Here is a 23,492-nt window from a genome sequence, read left to right as displayed (position 1 = left end):
CGGGAATATTACAAATAATACAGTATAATTTGAAGAGAATTGTTAAGCAATAAAACCTGAATGAAAAAAGTCTGGAGGTAACATATACAGTATTATATTAATGATACAACTGAAATCATTTTGAGCATCTAAATTTTTTTTACTAGCAGTATATATTATCTCTTGTGTATGGTAAAATTGTAGCTTTCCACCCTATGGGCTTTATTTCTAAATAGGCAAATAAAGGATAGTAATGAAAATAATGTGTCAGCAATAAAAAATATGAATATAAATGAGGAGAGAGAAGGAATAATTTTGGTTTTTATCAGTGCTGGATGTAGAATAAAAAATAAGAAATACCACACAAGTTGTACTGGAGAAGTAAAAGAAGAACAGAAATAAAGAACAGAATAAAATAAAGAACAGAAATAGCTAAAGGAATATCAGAAAGAGTTTCAATGAAATAATAAAACAGCTAAACAAAAAAGCCCATGAAATTTATCAAGTTGCCAAAAAATAAAGGATACTATTAACTACCAAATTAAGCCTCCCATTAATTTATTTCCAGGCTGCTATCCTTGTTAAGAAAAATACAAGATGCCCTACTGTCCTATACTAGCACCTGGTATGGTGGCTGATTTAATGGCTTTACTGCTCTAATTTCGATATATATATTCTCACACCATTACTTGCCAAAGATTTTGGTCATAAATAAAGAACTCAACATAAGGAGTGGGGAGGGGATATGGGAAGACTTGGGAGGCCTAGCACAGGACACATGTGAGTTGAGGGAGGCCAAGGGAGGGTGCTGCAATGGCCAAAACATTGGAGGCCAATCACACATCTATTTTTTTAATGGTTACTGAATGAATGGATGTAAGGCGAGGAGTACTGTACCTGTTCATGGAACATAATTCCCTCTCCTTTCCCTTTCCCATGAAATACAGATTACAAAATAACAAGACTCAAGAGATATAAATGTAAATATTTTATATTTCAATTGTATAACAATCCCGCAAAATAGATTAGCTGATAAATGGTGACAAATCCAAGTCTTCCCAATATTCTTTATGGTGTAGGGAAACTTAAACCAGATTTATTTTAGAATTATTCCCTGCCAATGTGTCAGCTACTTTGTTTTCTAAATAAACTATACATGTTCTGATTCGTCCTACACCTTGTTTGTGAAGTTGAGCTCAAGAACCCTCCATTTAATGCCTTTACAAGGTGCCTTGTAAAAGCATGATTAAAGTATGAAGGCAAAAGTCCGTGCACATCTGAAGGGCAAAGTATTTGATTAAAGTTTGTAGCAAACATGCTTGTGAATTAATGAAATCTTTTTTTTCATTTTTCAAACCCAAAATTTGAAAAACTGTTGATATAAAGATAATGTGTTATAAGTTCAACTACTGCTTTTTATAAGGTAAATGTTTAAATATAAACTCATAAGAGCAAAAAGAGACATTGGGCAGGAAAAGTTGATAGCAAGAAGATTTGCAGGAAATGTTGATAGAAAGAAGATTTGCCTTACTAAAATAAAACAACTTAAAATTTGACCTCAATTTATACCTCTCCAAAGCATAAGTTCCAAGATCACCGCAGATGGGGACTGCAGCCAAGAAATTAAAAGACGCTTGCTCCTGGGGAGGAAAGCTATGGCAAATCTAGTCAGCATACTAAAAAGCAGGAATATCACCCTCCCAACAAAAGTGTGTATAGTCAAGGCCATGGTTGTCCCAGTTGTATGGCTGTGAAAGTTGGACCATAAGAAAAGCTGAGCGCCAAAGAATTGAGACCTTTGAACTACGGTGCTGGAGAAGACTCCTGCGAGTCCCTTGGAGTGCAAGGCGATCAAACCGGTCAGTCCTAGAGGAGATCAACCCTGACTGCTCTTTAGAAGGCCAGATCCTGAAGTTGAAACTCAAATACTTTGGCCACCTAATGAGAAGGAAGGACTCACTGGAGAAGAGCCTAATGGTGGGAAAGATTGAGGGCAAGAGAAGAAGGGGACGACAGAGAATGAGGTGGTTGGATGGAGTCACTGAAGCAGTAGGCGTGAGCTTAAAGGGACTCCAGAAGATGGTAGAGGACAGGAAGACCTGGAGGAATCGTGGTGGGTCAGACACAACTTCACAACTAACAACAACAAAGCATAAGTGGAGAGCCGGTTTGGTGCAGTTGTTAAAGTACCAGGCTAGAAACCAGGAGAGTTCCAAAAGACCTTGCCCAAAAAAATTCAGGGACTAATCAAGGCAGTCACTAAAAGACTGACTTAAAGATTAAAAGAAAAGCACTAATGACTGATGATGATAGTATATCAATCCTAATACATGAAATTGTCCTTATGTGATAGAACTGATAGATTTTGCAAATCCTCTCAGCATAAAATAATTTGAATTAAACATGGGAGCCCCTCAGATTCAAACAAAATGAGTGCCTAACTAACTATTCAGGCAGCATGAAGGTGAAATGTATTATTCACTTATTAAATATGAATGGGGGATCTTTTGATTATACATTCTAAATTGAAACAAATATTCTTCAAAATAAAGGGACTGCAGATTTGAATCTCACATTTTTGTATTTTTCTTTGCAATACAGAGGATAAGAGAATGGGTGAATATATTTTGAATTACATAAAAGAGCTGTAGAGATGCATTTCAGAATACAAATGTAGAGTCTTTTGCTCCCTGTGAGCCACTCAGCATATGGTTTATTCCCTCTGGTGTCAACAGGAGTTTAGTTGTGAAATTCCAGCATTTATTCCTAATTTTTTCATTTCCCAGGCTCTGTAGTATTTGGGGAACCGTTCCACAGTATTTATGGTTTCACAATTCCTAAGTATTTCCTTTGATTCTAATCCTAGATCATGTTATTTTTTTAAGAAAATGTATTTATTATTTAGATATTTAGCATCCTTGCTTTTATAATTAAAATGTAATAAGAGTTCCACCTTATTTCTTTTCCAAATAAATAAAGATAAGATAACCTGTGGCACATATGGCTATCTATCATGCATTTCTAAAACAAAATATACATCTGAATGTCTTAGAATGTTTATATATAACAGAAAGCACTTTCTTCTGGCATACTAATTTTTATGCAGAAATGTCTCTTGGGTGTTAGGCACATAATTCGTGAAGTAAATCTCAGAGTTGAAAAGTCAATATAATAGGAAGCAATGTGTATTCTCCCATTTTCTCAAAAAAGATCAAACCACCTAGTTTGGAGCAATTTTGAAAAGCCAAACTGTATTTTAGATTTACTTCTGAACACAGGTATGCTTTTATACCCACAAAAAGTGGTATAAAAAGTGTGAGTAATCCAACACTTTTTACATTGTATCACTTTCTTTTACATTTTTAAATATTTAACGTAGATTACAGGTATGGAATTTATTACCACAAAATGTGGTATCAGCTGCAGCAGTTGCACTCAGTTTTCTTCACACAGAGGCTAGTTAAATAAGGGACTTCATTGTGTGAGGTAAAATGATTGCATCTTTAAAGGATTCAGGAGAGTTTTAAAAGGATAATTCAATAAATTTCTAAAGTTGTTGATGGTTATTTATCATAAAGGCTAGATATTCTCCAGTATCAAAGGCACTTTATTTTTCCATATCTGTTTTAGAGAATTACATGTAGGAGAATACTAGTGCTCTCCTGTTGTCAGGTTTCTTTCTGCAAGCTGGAATAGAAACAGATAAACAGCCTTTTAATGAAACAAAAAATTATGAGAAGTAGATTCTATGATCAAAAGCTACAAACCTATTAAGAAAGAACTCCATTTATTACAGTATAACAAACAGAAACTCCATCTACAGTGAAATCAAAGTTCAAATTCTTATCTCACCTCTCTTTCTATGATTTAATGTGCTAGAAGCTATTCTCTCTTGGGTAGTGACAACTCTTTGTAGTAGACCAAGAAATAAGCATGGCAGGAATTCCAAAACTGTTTTTATTGTAATAAGGTAGAATAACAGAATCTTGAAAGCCTATCCCAGTTTCTCACTGCCCCATCTTATATTAAACAAAATCATGGTAAATTTACTTGGAGTCTCATTCTCATGTTCCTCTCTTTCTCTGGGTGGAGCACCCTTTACTAGTCTACTGATATTTTCATTCAATGTTTCTCAACTTTGGCAACTTTAAAATGTGTGATTCCCAGAATTCCCCAGCCAGCATGGTCACTTGAGCCGTAGTCCATTCCTCTCTCTTCATTTTCCCTCCCCTTTCAAGCAATAGCTAAAGCTCATCAAGCATTAATTACATGTTTGGATAAATCAGCAGGGCTAGCTGCACTTCCAAATTGACCACTTAGTTTTCTTAAATATTTCTGAGGCCACTTTATGCTGTTTTTAAGAATTACTGAACCTTGTACATATGAGAATTTAAGGTTGGGGAGTATCAATTAGAGAAGGACATCCCCCTTTCCAGAGCTTTTATTTTTCCTTCCTGAAAAAATCAGGTGTGTGTATCTAACAGTCTAGTAGTGTACAAATTTGGGACTTCCTAGGACTAGGTAAAAAGACTTAAAAAAAAAACTTAATCTTTGACTATTCTTACAGAATGATTTCTTTGGACTTCCCATACTCACTGTCAGCCTCATACTCACTTGTCACTCAAAACACAAAGCAGATTCACCCAACAAGGAGTTTTCTCAGGGAGTAAGAGTAACTATCAAAGAGGACACATGAAATGACAAGTCAGTCCCTTGAATGGCTTGAGTGGGTGTTATTCCTGCAGGATTTAGCTTAAAGCTAAGGGAGAAGAAAATCGGTCTAAGATACAGATTTACATTGAGCCATACTGTTGCTTAAGAAAATAATCTTAACAAGTAAGGCGGAGAATTTAGATTCAGTCAAATGTGAATCTTTGCATAAGTGTGCTGTATTCAGAGGACAAAATGAGAGAAAAGGATGTACCGTAATTGGCCTTTCAGGCATTTTCAAATCAGATTATAAAAGGGTTTGTACTTTTCAAGAAGCATGTCTTGCCACATAAAGTATTTTAGTATATGAGATCCAGTGACATGTCATCTAAAACTCTTCCACCTACTTGCTGATTAGATTTGCCAACATTTTCAAGAATGAGAAGTATACAGCACAGAAAGTTGCCATGAACCTGCTATTTCTTCCTGTATTTATAACCTGCAATCTTGAGAGTTTTTTGCAATCGTTTTAGTTTTCCTTTGAAATAAAAGAAGTTCTGTTTGATTTTAAAATGGGTACTCTCTGCAAGTTGGACTCTTACATACACATAATTTGTAGTCTCTGGTCAATGGTATCAAAGAAAAATACCAGCATATTGCATATTTGCAGAAGGGATACAATTCAATGCAAATAGGCTTGCATTTGGGAGAGTTTTAGTATTTATTGCGATATTTGTGACTTCTATTAAAAAAATTGAGCCTTATCTGCTTAATCAGTGTATGAAGGTAAATTATTAATAAAATAGTCAAAGTTTTCAACAGTATAAGGGACAACAGATTTCCTTAAACACTGCCTACAGCTAAATATGGCTTTATTTATTTAAGATTTCAGTGTAAATAAACATTTTTATTAAGAATTGGGGAAAAAGTTAATATTTCCCCCTTTTTCTTGGAACTTTGGGTAAAATTAAATTTATTATTTCAAGCAGTCTGCTGCATACAGGTACTTTTTAAAAATAAACTTCTATTCATCTTTGAGTATTGTGTAAGACCCTCTACAAAATCTCCCATGGCCAGGAAACATTGGCTATGTCGTTGCTCAGAACCTTTTTCTAGTGCTGCAATATTAGAATTTCCAGGGCTACCAGTTTTTCATCACAAATTTTATTGGGCTGATCCTTCATACAAGAATAAAGGGAGTTAATACATAGTTCTGAATAGTAGACTTTATCTACAGATAATTTAGAATACTACTATTCCTTTATAAGTGTGTTAGTATTAATAATAGTTGTGATCTAAGTTTTGCTGTACTGTAATACAAGTAATAAGATTAGATGTAGTGACTACAGGTAATCCCCAAGTTACGAGCTTTCAACTTAACGCTTGTTCAAAGGTACGCTAGTGTTTACGAGCACGTCCCAAAATTATGAATATTGCAGCACCACAGCAGTCGTTTGCCCTTACGAACAATCTCAGAGGCTTTGCAACATTCACCCAATTTCCCCCTCCCCTGCTCTCCACAACTGCTTCGCCCTCCCTTCCTGCCATGCCGGACTCACTTACCTTGCAAAATCTGTCTCCTCTCTGCCATGGTTTCTTTCCCTTTGAGGGAGAGGAGAGTTGGCTTGGAAATGCTTTTTGTGCCCACAATGGAAGCTCCCGGGTGGCGTAATATCGCGCAAGTTCAAATACAAATTCTCTGCAAAAGAATCATGGCCCCAGAAGCTTCCATTCTGCGCGGGCGAGTGTTTGCTTTGTTTGCATGCCTATGGGGCAAGGCATGGAATTGGAATCGGCTGGGTGCAGGAAACAATGCCATCCTTGCCCCGGGTGTGCTGCTCGCTTGCGTGAGTCGGCCTTAGTTTGAGGGCAGGAACAAAGCCTTCAACTGAGTGGGGAGGCATTGTGGGGCAAGTCCCTTTGCACCTGCATCCAGGCTGCTGGTGGCGGTAGCGGCAACAGCCACCTGAGCAGTCACAATCTCCCCTCCCTTCCCCAGCCCGCCAGCCAGCCACTCTGCCCGATGTACTCCTTGCCTGACTGGCTGGCGGCACAAATCCTGACAGCTCTTCTCCTTGTTGTCCTCCCCACTCAAGTGGCAGCAGCTGCTTGAGTTTCTCCTCTCTGTCCAAAAAGAAGAAAGCTGAGGCACAGAGCAGGATTGTTCTCAAGAAGACGCAGGTGCATTGCTCACTCCGTGCACCGGCCTTATTAAGAGCAATCCCACTCTGTGCCTCTGCTTCTTCTTATAGTACAGACTGTAAAGTACAAGTATGAAAGAGTCCAACTTGCAGAGAGTAGTCCCATTTTCATTTACTGCTGTAGTGGAAAATACCAATCTGTTACATATATAGCAGATATACCTGTAAGATCATTGTCCCTGGCACTATCAAGCTTAATGAATTGGATTCCACCACTGAGAGTGTATTTGCATATCCTGCTAAAATATGTTTGCTGTAAGCTAAGAATGTAGACAAAAATGGAAAATGTGTTTGGTTTTCATCCCAGAACTAAAATGTGTTCTGTAAACTCTGTGAATATTTCTATTCAACAAAAACAAAACCCAGAACATTAAAAAAATATTTTATTCTTAAATAATAGAATATAAAAGATAATGAAAAATGGAACAAATTAATTATTACTAGGTTAACCTAGTTAGTTTTTACTAACCTCAATTTGCATATTTATGCCTTACAGTGAACATTAATTATTGTTGTTGGCTTCTGTTTATTTCTTAAAAACCATATTCTAAATGTCTTTCTCTATACTGTGTTGCCTGTAAGGAAGCCATTCCTGCTTCAGTTGATGAAGCTTTTATTATGGATATACAGTCATGTTAATTTTGTCATTGCAACATATTCTCTGATTTTGATCTCCCAGTCTAATATAATCATCAGCAAAGATTCTCTTTTCCAAGAGAAAAGGTGCTGTGCCAGGTTTGTTCTTGTTCTTGGATTGACGGCAGGAAGGACGAGGGAGACGCGTCTTCGTTCAACAGGTTTATTTAGTCAGCCCGGACAACAGAACAAGGGAAAACATGCCTTATATAGGCAGCTGTCAAACGGGACAGCAAATCAGCTGGGCGTATTCTTCCCGCCAAGAACAGGGGGCCAATCGGTCAGCTGTCAGGGCAGAATCTCCCCAGCGACAACGCTAGCGAGTTAGCCGGGGAGGGGATCCCGTCAGCTGGTTTTGGCGGGCGGCCGGCGTTTTGACAGCTAGCCACCGCTACTGCGCATGCGCCAACTTTGACAGCTTGCGGCTGCCGCTGAGGGCTAGCCGCGGGTTTGACAGTTCTAGTTGTAACGCGCATGCGCGCCGTTTGACAGCTGTCAAATGGCCGCGTGTACTTGTAGGCCGCGTGAGCGGCTGCGCGTGCGTGGTCTTTTGACAGCTGTCAGTGCGGCCGCGTAAAAGCGGCCTATGACAGCTGTCATTATGTTTTTGAATATAATGCAGTTATCGACCCAGAGCATTTTTGTTACTATTGTTCCCGGTTTTAGCTGAAAAACACAAAAAAAAACAAGCAAAAAGGAAGCTCAGAATGATTTTACTAGATGAGTAGGTCAAGACTGGTGTGCATCATTTTTATTCTCCTCTTCTATCTTAACAGCTCCCAGAGTGGCAGAGCCAATATTCCTAAAGCCTTCTTTTCCATACTTCCTCCTTCCGTTGGCCACCACTGCCAGTATCCTATCATGGCGTATGACATTGACACGCTCCCTTATCTTCCAAACCTTTCTTCTTCTCAGCTTCCATTGCCAATAGTTGTGACTTCTTCCCATTCTTTCCCCAATCCTTCTGAGCTTCAAACAACTAAGCTTCAAAAAGCTCAGAAAAACAATATTTTATCTATATCCAGAAAAAGGCTCATTTTGTTCCATATCCAGAACAAACTTACATGTTTCAGTTTGGGCATCAGCCATGTTAGATGCTTGAAATGGTTTGTAGTTTTGCACACCCATAAGCATTAATCAATAGGGACGCGGTGGCTCAGTGGGTTAGGATGCTGAGCTTGTCGATCAGAAGGTCGGCAGTTTGGCGGGTCGAATCCCAAGTGCCGTGTAACAGAGTGAGTGCCTGTTACTCATCCCAGCTTCTGCCAACCTAGCAGTTCGAAAGCACGTAAAAATGCAAGTAGAAAAATAGGGACCACTACGGTGGGAAGGTAACAGTGTTCCATGCGCCTTTGGCATCTAGTCATGCCGGCCACATAACCACGGAGACGTCTTCAGACAAACACTGGCTCTTTGGCTTTGAAACGGAGATGAGCACCAGCCCCTAGAGTCGGAAACGACTAGCACGCATGTGCAGGGGAAGCTTTACCTTTACCTTTTAAGCATTAATCAGGAGTCTTTAGCATAGCACCAAAGGTAAAGGTAAACCAAAGCTTGTTATAGTATGCCTTTCTACAGTACTACATTAGGTAAATAGAGTCTCCGTAAATGATTCAGAGATCAAACATCTCTAATAAAAACAGAGGCAATTTACATAGCATAATTTAGAACAAAAGTTCCCACAGTGGGATAAGAAAGCAAATGACACAGTGTAAGTCAGAAGGTAAACTACTCTGTGCTTGCATCATGATGTCTCACAAAAGTATGTAAGGGACAGAATTTGCACTGTGACATCACATTGCCTCTGTCATTATTTTCATGAAATATCTGAGTGGCACAGATGCTAGGGAAATGATAAGGATGGTGAGGAGGACTTCTTCACCCTTGCTGAATTCCAGCCAATGGAGTAAGGGTAGAAAATGGACCAGAAAGAGAAGGTGAGGCAGAAGACCCGCCAAATGCAGTGTGTGATTGTTTGATCAATCATTTAATGAATTTGCTGATATTCACTCTCTGTGGGAAAACAGACTATTCTGTAATGTGAGCTCTGCTGCTTGTGAATTTGATCCCTGTCCCTTTTGACTAGTAAACGCAGACAAGGAAAGAATTAAAGACTGGATCCAGGCTTTATTTGACACCACCTTGTAGAAGAGGAAGGTTCCAGCAACTTTGAACCTTAGTTTATTCCCATTTAAAGAAGAAACCTACACCAACACAGTTGGAATTATAGCCCTATTTTCCCCAAGAAGGCTGTTGAGAATATGGTGGGATTGTAATGTCGGAGAGCTCTGAAAGAAGTTGAACATTTAGACTCTTGCCCGTCTAGATTTCAGGCATTCAAGAAAAAAAATAAAAGTTAAGCTATAAATGCTTAAATGAGAGCATTCAGAATTGGTCAGATGATATAATCAGAGACATATAAAAATATGGTGGTGGTTTGCTTATGGAATAGCTACACAATTTGTTTAACACGTGTGTAGACCACATCTTTGCCTGATGATTGTTAAGAATATTATTCTTCACCGATACCAGGGGTAGGCAACCTTGGCTCTTTTATGACTTGTGGACTTCAACTCCCAGAATTCCTGAGCCTGGCTGGCTCAGGAATTCTGGGAGTTGAAGTCCACAAGTCATAAAAGAACCAAGGTTGCCTACACCTGACTTATACAAAGAAAAAGTAAGAAAGGTAAATGGAGATTAGTTTGTTAAGTGTGGCAGGGAATTGCTCAGCAGAATCCTCATCAAAAAGGGTATACGGGGTGATAAAGAGCAAAATCTCAGAAGTGCAATAGGACTTTTTGCTCAGCAGGGGGCATGCAGAGTAGATTTTTGCTCTTCAACACTTGCTGAGAAGTGTGAGAAAGTTAGTTACTATATGCTTGTTGATTTGGAAAAAGCATATGATAAAATGAATAAGGTGGAATTATGCAACAAATAGTTTACATTGTTTACCGAATATGATAGGACAGTTATACTGTATAAGTAAATTAAGTATGGGAATAAAAGGACAAATGATTCAATACTGAGCATGGAATAAGACAAAATTACTATGTTGACAACAGAGGTGTAGGTATAAATCCGTGCAAACCTTTGTATGCAGAAAGTGCTATGTTGGTTAAGGATCTGAATTGTTTGCAGTGAATATTAGATGGATTTCATAATGAAGTGAGTAGCATGGGTGCAAAAACCAATGCATCAAACTTTGAAGTAATTGTACTGACAGGGAAAATACATAATTTAAATAAATATGTAATGCGAACAGTTGGGAATTATACATACATGGCAAAAAAAGAAGAAATTATTAAGGGGCATTTTGGTGGAGCATTTACTAAAGATGGAAAAATGCAACGACAAATTTTAAAATAATAATTTATTAAACTTGTAGGTGCAAATTTGGATCGGAAGATAATGGATAGCATGTTGTTCTTTTGCAAGAAATAAACCTTTGTCAGAAGAAACAAAAATGGCTATGTATAAGGATATGTATACTCTCTTTATTATATGAATTTGAGAGTTGGGTATATCAGAAGAAGCCCAGCAGTGTGTTGAACGCAGTGGGAATGGGATACCTCAGAACGTGTTTGATGAAACAAGAAAAGAGAGGGTTAAGAATTAAAGGGTGCTGAGTTAATATGAATCCAGAAGTTAGCAACTAGTATGAAAGAAATGCGTTGAGGTCGTTTGATCATATACATAGAATATGCAGAGAATTAATGAAGATCAAATCACAGAATAATTACATTAAGAACAAAAGGGTTGAAAGAAGAGACAAAAGTGAGGAGTTATGGTTGGATGGGGCTGATAATATCTTCAAAAAGAGGGAAATAAATTTGAATAACAAATGCAGTGTGTGAATTGGTGCATGGAATTCCATGTGGTGGAAATGAGGATATTTTGCAAGGATAGGAAAAAATGGTGTGGGTGTAAAGAGATTTAGTTAGATTCCCCTTTCTCTGCTCCTCGATCTTTAATTTCTTCTGTTTACTGCTTCTTACTTTTCTTCTATACTTTGAGTAACGTCACATTCCTTAAAAGAGAGTAGTCAGGTTGCATGTGGCTCATCTGAAGGTAAAGGAAATCTAATGCTGCTTCCTTCAAGACCATTTAAGTGCCATATATTGCGTCAACATTCCTTGCCCAATGATATTATAAAAATGAACATTCAGTCATGGCTGCAGTTACACGCAATCTTGCATCATAAATTATATTGATTATTATTAATCTTTATAAAACCATGGACTAGCAAAATGTCTCCTGGCCGACAATAAAAAGATGATTACTAAACTTAAGGATACAGTATTTAAAATAAACTTTGAATTATCAGTTATTAAAATTCTGCTTGCCTAAGAGACTGTTTCAAGGCCATTTTTAAAAAAAAACAAAACACAAAAAACAAACCCAAAGCTAAGTAAAGCCCCTTATCAAGGAAGCAAATTCTGAAGAACACATGCAACTTTAGACCAGCCCTGGCTTCTGTACTGCCATTAAGACAAAATCCTTAGGCAAAGCACTTAGATGGCTTCAGTGAGCTGAGGAGGGGACAGCCATCCTGAAGAAGATATTTCAAGTTAACTGGCCTGTGGTTTAAGTCTTCATTACTTTTAAAGTCCTCAATAACTTTGGCCCAGTCACTTGGAAAAAGTAACTCAGCTCCTCCATTTTTTAATCTCTTCCAAAAACAAACTGGTTGTCAGTATAAAGCAGAAAGGTCATGTGGTGTGTATACTGAGGAGGATATATACTCTTAGGAATTACAGTGACATTACCTCTGTGCCATTTTTTGCCTGGCCTGCTTTAGGATAGCATTTCCTGTTGAAACAGTTGCCCCTATATAGGTACATTCCTTTGCCTCATGACATAAGCTAAGTTGAATCCCTGTGAATAGAGTCACATTTCAAAGAAGCAAGACCAAGTTTTCCCATCTGCTGGAATTAACTCCAGAAGGCAAAGCCCTTCTGTGATGGGGAAGCCCTAGACCAGGGGTCTTCAAACTTGGCCCTTTTATGACTTGTGGACTTCAACTCTCAGAATTCCTCAGCCAGGCACGCTGACTGAGGAATTCTGGGAGTTGAAGTCCACAAGTCATAAAAGGGCCAAGTTTGAAGAGCCCTGCCCTAGACAGAGCTGCTAGCATGACAGTGTTAACTTTTTTTTTCTTTTTTCTTTTTTGCAATTCTTGGGTCAATTCTCCTTTTCCCCAGAAGATCAACGTAATCCATCTCCTTTGGGGAACACCGATAGATTTCCTTTGAAGATGTTTCTTAACTTATGTTTCAAGCAGCCCTGTTTTGTTCAAAGTTTTAAGTTTTACATGCAACTTTTGGATAGATAATTTTAATTTTGTAAAATTCCATGTAAGAAACAATCCTAGAATAGCTAAAAAAAAATATGCAACTGGACAGTCTAGACCAGGCATGTCAAACTCGTGACGTCGCGCAACGTATCGGAACTTTTTCCCATTGCCGAAAATGGGATGGGCGCGGTTTCTCTGTGACGCTCCAGCCCGCGGGCCGGCAGTTTGACACCCCTGGTCTAGACTGTTGCATTAAAAAGTGGAAGGATTTTGTAGCATATAGTCTATACTTCAAATGTTAAACTTTGTTTCAGATTAGCTCATTCTCACATTACCACGAAATTTTAGAATATTCAACCCCCTATAAGGCAAGCAGAAAGGCCTATTCTGTCCAATACAATTCTTTTATAGCTGTTTTTCTTCATATAGCTGTAGTTGAATCCAAAAGCTGTTATTATCATTTTAAGAATACAGGCATTGATTATTTGGGTATATCATTTTTCCTTCATGAGCTAGTTGAGATTTCTGGGTTGAGTTCCATCAAACTCTGATTAATATAAGACTTTCCTCTTAAAAGAAATTGCCCTAAAAGATGTCAGAAATTAGCCTTTGGCAACCTCATGCCTTCCAGATGTGTAGAAGGCAAGAATTTCCAGACGGCGTGACCATTGACAAGTTGGGATTTCTGGGAATTACAGCATCAATACTTTACGAGGGCCGTAGATTGAGGAAGACTGCTTCAAGGGATAGCTGGAATGGTGTTGCTAGAATTGTCAGCCCCATATTCATTCTTTCTCTCCTTCTCTTTAAGATAGGGCAATTCTGAAAGCTAATGACACTTGCCAACTTTCAAGGGCTGAAGCGGTCACCTTTATATCTGAGTCTGCCAGCGCAGCAGTAGCAGCAGCTGCAGTAACCACACCTTTGTGGCCAGTTTCTTCCAAGAGCACAAATGGGACTACAACTGCCATTTCTGAATCCGAAGAGGAGAAAGCCAAAAAATTACTGTATTGTTCATTATGCAAAGTGGCTGTGAATTCTTTATCTCAGTTAGAAGCACACAATACAGGTGAGTCTTTACCAGAAATAACCAAACGCATACCTGTATGTTTTAGAAAATTTAGGCAGCGTATATAACTTCTTGTCTCTCGGGTCATTTTTTTTTCTTGGAAAGGATGTTTTATTTAAAATATATTGTGGCAATTACTAACTTTTTGCCTCTCAACAGCCCAGGAAGCATAAATTCTGTTCTTTATTAAAGATCTTATTCATCTGGTTATACTATTACATGCTTAATAAGCCAATTTTCCACGAATGCCCTTGTTGTTCAGATAAATGGTTTCTCTCAGCCCTGTATTTTTCATCCTAATATAAGGAAGAGATTCAGTACTTAAGATTTCAAGAGAACCTGTTGCAATCCACCTTATTAAAGCCCCCATTCTATAGTTAATGACAAGGCCTTTGCTGGTACTCTACTCGCCAGCTTTGGCAGTAATCATTCTTACTATGATCTTGCTATTCCAGTGTTTTCTCACGTATTTCTCCCTGACTTTGGCCAGGATGGCTACACTCACACAATCCAACAGGAGGAAATGCATTTTGGGGGGGGGAAGGAAGAAGAAGAAGAGACTGTTTTGACTAAATGTTGGAGCTACTAATTTCAGTATAAAAACAAGGCTAGAAATAATATATGATTATAATTATGTGCCATAAGGGACGTGGTGGCTCAGTGGGTTAGGACGCTGAGCTTGTCGATCAGAAGGTCAAATCTCAAGTGTCGCGTAGCAGAGTGAGCGCCTATTATTCGTCCCAGCTTCTGCCAATCTAGCAGTTCGAAAGCACGTAAAAATGCAAGTAGAAAAATAAGGACCACTACAGTGGGAAGGTAACAATGTTCCGTGCGCCTTTGGCGTCTAGTCATGCTGGCCACATGACCACGGAGACGTCCTCGGACAAGCGCTGGCTCTTCGGCTTTGAAACGGAGATGAGCACCGGCCCCTAGAGTTGGAAATGACTAGCACGCATGTGCGGGGGAACCTTTACCTTTTACCTATGTGCCATAAGGTTGGCCTCTCTTTTATCCAGGATCAAAAATAAGTAGTATAACAAAAATATTAAAAATGTAATTCTCTTTGCTATAGTGCTGGGACATACACAGAAATGCCCGCCTGCTCTGTTTGCCCCATTTATCTAGGATCAGGACCAAAAGTAATGTTGATATAAGAATCCACAAAGGAAGCTGGTGTCCACTTAGGGTCAATTCATAATCATATGTCTCAATTCTTCTTTGTGTAATGTTTTGCAAAATAAAAAGGTAGTTCAGGAAAAGGCAGAGTTGTACTATATCATTCTATAAGCAATCAGTTTAGAGTAGGGGTGTCAAACTGCCGGACCGCGGGCCGGATGCATCAAAGCGAAGCCGCACCCACCCCCATTGCCGGCAGTGGAAAAAAAGTCGTGATAGGTCGCAACATGTCACGTGACATTGCAAGTTTGACGCCCCCGGTTTAGAGCTCTCTTAAGAAGTTATTCGATCCTACCTCCGCATTCCGGTGGAGAGGAGGAAGGGGGCATATAGTACAGAAAGAGAGAAGAGGGCTGCTCCTATCCTATGCAGGCTTGTGCCCCACAGGCTACTGGCATGTAAACTTTCACAGGTGGTATGCAGACTACCCCCTTGCCAGCCCAATTACCTGGGATTTCTTGTCTTTTTTATTTTTATCTTAAACATACAGAAATAAAAATAAAAAGCAAGTATGCTGATTGTATTGAGATTCTGCTTGTGTTAATACACCGAAGCACATATGCAAATCAATTAAGTGTTTCAACTTTAATTAATCATACTGTGCATCAGTGGATGGCAGAGAGTCGTAAAAATGATTTGAAGGAACTACACACTCCAGTTCTGAAATTAATTTTAGAAATTTTTAGAGCTAAAGAGAATGCTGGGATTAGAATGCCAAACAAGGATTCCTAAAGCAAGAAAGAAACAGTTTGCTCTTACTCTGCTGTTGCTTAATTCTGTTGTTATATTATTTTATTTATTTATTTATTTTATTATATTTGTATAACGCCCTTCTCCCGAAGGACTCAAGGCGGTGAACAGGGCACATATAAAAATACAGAGTACAAAAATTAAAAAAGAATTAAATAGGAGCCCGAGCTAAAACAATAAATAGTAATATAAAAATCCACAATAAAAACCCCAACACCCCAACATATTAGAGCTGTGTTTGATTTTTTTTTTAAACTTTCAAGGCTGTGTATGTAATACAGTACTTTTATTCTTGTAACCTATGAGGTACAATAGTCCTTAGCAATTGGCTGAAAGTTACTCAGTTAGTTTCCATGGTCATCATAGAGGAGGCTATTGAACTATTGAATCTCTCCACCATAAATATCTAATTTATTGCATTTGTAGCCAGCCATTTTTTCCTTTGAAAGCTCCATTGCAAAGAATTGGTGAATGGGGGAAAAAAAACCTTGCCCCTGCTGATTCACCTTTGCATGTCTTCATATTCAAGTTGTAAAGGAAACACAGGATATTGATCTTTATATTAGAAATTGACTTTTTTGAAAACTTTCAGAAAAACTTGTCTTCTGCTATAACAGTGGTTTAAAAGAGAAAAGTGATTGTTTTTTGCATCCCTGTGTACCGTATTTTCCAGCGTATAAGACGACTGGGCGTATAAGACGACCCCCTACATTTCCTGTTAAATTATAGGGTTTGGGCTATACTCGCCGTATAAGACTACCCCTCTTCCAACGCACACCAAATAAAAATTAAAAAACATCAGATTTGATTTTAATATGGTAATTTTAATTCAAATGCTTATGACATGCAGGTGCTTAGTAGGAAAACTGTCACTTATAAACATAAGGCTGTTTGTCATCAAACATGTAAACATAAAACAGTGCAAGTGGATTAAACTATAATAATAATAATAATAATAATAATAATAATAATAATAAGAAGAAGAAGAAGAAGAAGAAGAAGAAGAAGAAGAAGAAGAAGAAGAAGAAGAAGAAGAAGAAGAAGAAGAAGAAGAAGAAGAAATTGGACGGGACCTTGGAGGTCATCTAGTCCAACTAGTCCAACCCCGTGCTAAGGCAGGAAACCCTATACCATTTCAGACAAATGGCTGTCCAGTCTCTTCTTAAAAACTTCCAGTGTTGGAGCATTCACCACTTCTGGAGGCAGGTTGTTCCACTGGTTAATTGTTCTAACTGTCAGGAAATGAGGGAGTACATAAAATGATTGGATTCTTTGGAGGTTCAAAGATAATTGAGAATAATGACTGTCTTAAGAGCATCTCCAGGTAGAAGATCTGCTTGCTTCAAATACATGATTTAAAGCATAATTTGGGTAGAATTTTTTTAAAACTGTTTTAAATGTGAATGAAGAGGGCTCATCAGAGTGAATGGCATTAAAAATAAAAGCGATTAAATATTTAGGATAAAACTAATATGCAAGAATGCTGGAAGGAGAATTTTAAATATCTGTGGGAATGGTAGCAATACGTCAAAGAGTAAAAATAAAAATGAATCTGTACTCATTAGTACTATTAGGGAATATGATTCATTATTTCTCCTTTATGTACAACAGAAGAACATGGAAATCAAAAAAAAAATCAGTTCATAAAGAAGTTGAGCAATTCATTTTACTGCATAACTCTTATTACTTTAAAATGTCTTTTCTTTCTAGAATCCTTTTTTTAACATTCTAAAAAGATAAAAAATAGGAATAATTTTCGGGAATCACGCTTTTCTTACATATGAAGTTGTGGGTGATTTAGTAGTAAGAGGGTGTGATAAATGATCCTTTTATGACAAATAAATACACGTGTCCCAGAATAATGTTGCAGGAGGAAGTGTCGTGAAAATTTCCAAAACCTGCAGAGCACTGTATAAAAAAGGACTGAGATCAACCATAAATTTGTTACTTGTATTTACTTATTTAACAGAAAATCTAGGAAAGAATAGAAACGTTTCAGTGCCTAAAAAAACCTGTGTTTCCTCATTAAAGTTTTCTGATTCTTTCATAATAATGACTTGCCAGGTTCCAAACACAAGACAATGGTTGAAGCTAGGAATGGTGCTGGTCCAATTAAATCTTATCCTCGGCCTGGATCCAGGTTGAAGACTCATGGAACTAGTATGGGTTCGGGACTACAGAACAAAACTTTTCATTGTGAGATTTGTGATGTCCATGTCAATTCAGAAATTCAACTTAAGCAGGTATGTCTTTTGTACATATTACATACTTATTCTGTTAATTAGCATCATTTAATTTGATACAGGCTAATCCAGGGGTGTCAAACTGCCTACCCACGGGCCAGATGCGTCATCCGGAAGCTGCGCCCACCCATTGCCGGCAATGGCAAAACCGTCCTGATACGTTGCGTGAGTTTGACATGTCTGGGCTAATCCATTGATCAAACAGGATCAAAAATCTCCCATGTGTACTCCTTTTACTTATTAGCACTAAACTCAACTCAAGATATGCCTTCAAATATAACCCCTTTGTCATCATGCTGAAAATATTTAGACAAAATGTGTTACTGGTCAACAGTATTGGTAAAGCATTTGTAACCATGTCGTTACTGAGTAAAACAATTACTTTTGCAAATGACAGCAGCCTGCCTCCACACTAGGAAAACCAACAAATGAACAACTGCTTATTGTGGCCTTATGATTGCCTTTACTATACAGATTGGCAGTATCACATGCAACATTGCAGTTTTAACCCTCTTGTGATATTGCTCTTGTTTAATTATTTAACTTTTAAGTACCTTTATAATATGTTTTAATTGTTGGTTTCATTGTATACCACCTTGTGTAAGATGGATGACCATAAATTTGATAAATTTATTTCCAGTTCTATTGGAAAGGACTGATTGTTACACAATGGCTGCCAGCACATCTTCCCCACTTATTTATCTTGCTGTCTTATTGTTCAAAACATCCTTTAAATTTCATTGTTATCCAGAAAAGTCTTGATCCATACATATTTGAAATAAATATTTTTATGCTTTTTAATGTTAGCATTAGTTGCTTGTTTCTGCAGATATACTCCATAAGCAGTATGGGCAGTATATATAAAAACATCTACACGTTCCTCTTAAAATGCCACATTTTTGGGATAGAAGAAAAATCAGATCAAAATAAAACACTTCAGAATTTAATGTAACCTTTAATGTAAGTTATAAAGCTGTATAATTCAATTGAAAAGCAAACTCAAATCTTTTAGGGGGGGAAATAACAAAAAAACCACCTGTAATAACATGGTTCCATAAGCATGCGTACCCTTAAGCTAATACATTGTTGCAGCACTTTTTGATTTTCCAACAGCATTTAGTCTTTTGGAATAGGAGCCATCAACATGGTAAGTCTTGCCTTTGGAATCTTGGCCAACTCTTCCTTGTAAAAGCGCTCCAAATCTGTCAGATTGAGAGTGTGTCTCTAGGCGCAGCCCTTTTCAGATCACCCCATAGATTGTCAAGTCCCGGCTCTGAAAGAACGATTCTAAAACTTTGTTCTTCCAGTGAAGCTATTCTTTTGTTGATTTGGAGATACTCTGGGTCATTGTCATGTTGAAATTCCTCTTCGACTTTTACCAGAAGCTTGAAGGTTTTGTACCAAAATTGACCGATATTTGGAACTGTTCATAATTCTCTCCACCTTGACTAAAGCTCCAGTTCCAGCTGAGGAAAAGCAGCCCCAAAGCATAATACTGCCGCCAACATACTACACTGAGGGTGTGATGTACCTCCCATGATGCCCAGTGTTGTTTTTGCCCCAAACATATTTCTTAGAAATGTGGCCAAAAAGTTCAACCTTAGTCTCATCAGACCATAACATATTTTCCCACATGCCTTTGTCAAACTTGATATAGATTTTTGCAAAAAAAATGTAAGTAAAGGTTTCCGTCTTGCCACTCTACTCCACAATCCCAAACATATGAAAAATAGAGGAGACTGTTGCCACATGTAGTACATAATCAGTACTTGCCAGAAATGTTGCTGTAGGCCTCTTAGCTGCCTCTCAGACCAGTTTTCTTGTTTTTTCCATCAATATTGTAAGGGCATCCAATTATTGGTAATGTCACTGTTGTGCCACATTTTCTCCACTTGTTGATGACTATCTTCATTGTGTTCCATGGTATATCCAACGCCTTGGATTTTTTTTTACCCTTCTCCCAATACCTTCCAACGTTGAGAGACCTTTGATGCTTTGTAAACTCTTTGCAGACCATGGCTTTTGCTGTAAGAGGCAACTGGGTAAATGTCAGAAAAATCCTACTAGCACAGCTTAACTTTACATGGGCTTGATCACAATCACTTTAATTGATGGCAGATGTGTACTGACCATTGTTTAACATCAGACTGAATGTGATTGGTTAATTCTGAACACAGCCACATCCCTACTTATTAAAGGGTGTGAACGCTTTTGCAGCAACATTATTCTTGTTTTTTATTGCTATTCCCCTCTTCCCCCTAAAAGGGTTCATTTTATTTTTCAATTGAATTCTACGGCTTATATGTTATATTAAAGGGGAGGGGGAAATCTGAGGTGATTTATCTTGGTCTCATTTTTTTACATCTCAAAAACCTGGCATTTTAACAGGGACGTGTAGACTTTTTATATCCACTATAAATTCCCTCTCTGAGCTTTCGTCAACTTACCTTCCCCTGAAATAAGTAGAGATGTTTACTTGGAGAGTATACACCGGTCACAGTATCAACTGATAAGTTTTAAACACAACATTTGTATTGATTTTTCAGCACATTTCTAGCAGGAGGCACAAGGACAAAGTTGCAGGGAAACCGACAAAACCGAAATACAGCCCGTATAACAAATTACAGCGTAATCCAAACATTCTAGCAGTAAGTATTGCCTGGTTTGGTTATCCTATTGAAAAGCTTTGATAACCCTTCTCTACATTCATGAATACGTCTGGAAAAGAGATGTGTACATTTTTCAAAAGGAGGCTCTCCTGTTCTGTACCAGCCTGCTACCGGCCCTGCAGATAAGGCAGGGACAACCCCTTTTACAAAAAGGCAAGAGGCTGGAACTAAGCCTACCAAATTTATGGATACAAAAGCAAACAAGACACGAACCATGAAACAGGAGCTATTCAAGCGGTTGCCTTCAGCAAACCAGCCCTCCCACGCATTCCCCTTTTATACAGTTCAGGGCGTGGCTTCTCTCTGCCTCCTTCCGAGGTGTCCCATTGCCTTCCTCTGTTTACTCCTGATTGACTGCCTCCTACGTCGGGCGTCCTTGAACAGGGCCAGCTGTGGGACATCTTCATCCACGCTGTCAGGCTCACACAGCTGGGTCTGCGTCGTGACCAGGTGGGAGGGGCCTGGCTGAGGGCTCTCATCAGCAAGCTCTCCAACCCCCTCAGCAACCTCTCCAACACCCCCCTCCTCCTCCTCTGAATCGTCCGACCCAAATGCCGAACCCACAGGCTGACCCTGAATCACAACATCTCCACCAAATTCAGTGGCAATTATTTTTCAGGAAGCTAGGTGTTTTTTAAAAAAAAGTCAGGAGTGTGTTTTTTTTAAAGTCAGGAGTGTTCAAGGTACAGTTATTTTCCATCTTAATGTATAGCACATTTCAGCTGACCTTTAAAAGAAACAGAAAACTAATATGCCTCCTTCATTATAAAAAAATGAAATTGAAGTCCTTCAGGTTTTATTAGCTCATTAATTTCTTGGTGAAAAAGCTGAAGTCACACTAGGGCATAAGCCCCAGATAAGTACCTAATTTACATCTACAAGAAAACAACCAGATCATCTTCCCTTTTTCTTCAAACATAGGATGTTACACTGTCACTGTTTTGTCTGAGGAATCGGCTGTGCTTTATTGGAATAGGTGCAGTTGTTTCCCAAGTGCTCAGGGTATATTTCTTTCTGTTGTTGACCTTGTTCTCCTTGCCACTTTTAACTACTATACAGCATAAATTTGGGGTAGGACTCCCCATCTTGCATAAATGGAATGCAGCACAACCCAAAACTCATCCAGAAAGCTCTGCTGATTCGCCAGCAGCTGAATGTGAGAGAAAAATGGATATGAAATGTTGCAGCCATTTTTAACCTCCTGGGCTGAAACTGAGAAAGGAAAGGTGCCAGGGGCAAGAGCAGGAAATTAAAAGCTGTGTCAGGAAACCTTTTAAACAAGCTCCATTAACAGAGGGATAGAATCAAGATCACGTGAAGCGTTAATACCACTTTACGGTGCTTCGTAAGGAAGGCCACACTTGGAATACTGCATCCAGTTTTGGTCACCACAATGTAAAAAAGATGTTGAGACTCTAGAAAGAGTACAGAGAAGAGCAACAAAGATGATTGGGGGACTGGAGGCTAAAACATATAGGGAACGGCTGATGGAATTGGGTATGTCTAGTTTAGTGAAGAGAAGGACGAGGGGGGACACAATAGCAGTGTTCCAATATCTCAGGGGCTGCCACAAACAAGAGGGAGTCAAGCTATTCTCCAAAGCGCCCAAAGGCAGGACAAGAAGCAACGGGTGGAAACTAACCAAGGAGAGAAGCAACCTAGAACTAAGGAGAAATTTCCTGACAGTTAGAACAATCAACCAGTGGAACAACCTGCCTCCAGAAGTGGTGAATGCTCCAACACTGGAAGTTTGTAAGAAGAGACTGGACAGCCATTTGCCTGAAATGGTATAGAGCTGTGGTAGCGAACCTATGGCATGCGTGTCACAGGTGGCACGCAGAGCCCACTCTGTGGGCACGCGCGCCGTCGGCCCAGTCCTAGGCCTTTAGCTGGGTTTTATAAAACCTTTTCACTTTAGGCCTCTGCCGCCGTGTGCAAAAAAAAAAAAGGTTCAATCAATCAATCAATTTCAACTTCGCGCGGGGAAAAAAAGATCTTGCAAAGTTGGAATTGATTGATTGAACTTTTTAGTCCCACCCAGTCTGCTGTTACCATCACAGCCACGCCCACCCAATGGACCACACCCACTCAATGGACCACGCCCACCCGGCACCCGACAATACACAAGTGGGTTTGGGGTTGCGGTTTGGGCACTCGGTCTCTAAAAGGTTCGCCATCACTGGTATAGGGTTTCCTGCCTGAGCAAGGGGTTGTACTTGATGATCTCCAAAGTCCCTTCCAACTTTATTGTTGTTGTTGTTGTTGTTGTTATGTTAACCATTTATAGCAGTATTTCATTCCCTTCTTTCCATAGGCAAAGCTGGCCTTCCAAAAAGATATTCTTAAGCCTTTGGCACCTGCCTTTCTCTCTTCTCCTCTGGCTGCTGCAGCTGCGGCTGTATCCACAGCTCTGACTCTCCCACCACGACCTTCCGCTGCTCTCTTCCAGGCTCCTGCGATACCCACAGCTCTCTTAAGGGCAGGACATGGGCCTCTCCGAGCTACTCCAGCATCCATCCTCTTTGCTCCCTACTGAATTGGGAATAAGCAAGGCATAACTTTGGCCATTTGGAACAATGACAAAAGAAGATGAGAGGCAGATGTCCCTTTTTTCTTTTTCTTTTTTACAAGACTGTGTTTTTAAGATCTTGTGCTTGATTCCGTCCCCAGAAAATAAGTTACAAAACTCATTGGGATGAATTGCAATCTAGAATCCATACAAAATATGTCAAAGGTTCATATGTCTGTTTTTAACTGGATATTATGTTTTGTAAAGAAGGAATGTGGAATATTTTCCTGTGTGACTTGAAAAACAAGAATTGTATA

General features: G+C 38.9%; 1 protein-coding gene across 2 annotated transcripts in view; it reads left to right on the top strand.

Moving 5' to 3' along the window:
* ZNF385B (zinc finger protein 385B) overlaps positions 1–23,202 on the top strand; it is a gene marked incomplete at its 3' end in the record, with an annotated part of 227,949 nt that extends 204,747 nt beyond the window's left edge. For both annotated transcript variants that reach the window (XM_083376007.1, XM_083376008.1), the window contains 4 exons: positions 13,571–13,828; positions 17,819–17,997; positions 20,544–20,645; positions 22,981–23,202. In XM_083376007.1, coding sequence (XP_083232133.1) covers positions 13,571–13,828; positions 17,819–17,997; positions 20,544–20,645; positions 22,981–23,202 — 761 coding nt within the window. The remainder of the gene's footprint in view (positions 1–13,570; positions 13,829–17,818; positions 17,998–20,543; positions 20,646–22,980) is intronic.
* Between the last annotated feature and the right edge of the window lie 290 nt (positions 23,203–23,492).

This window comes from Vipera ursinii (assembly GCF_947247035.1).
Source record: "Vipera ursinii genome assembly, chromosome: 1".
Lineage (NCBI taxonomy): Eukaryota > Metazoa > Chordata > Lepidosauria > Squamata > Viperidae > Vipera > Vipera ursinii.
The sequence above is the reverse complement of the archived record's forward strand: the minus strand, read 5'-3'. Positions and strand labels throughout refer to the sequence as shown.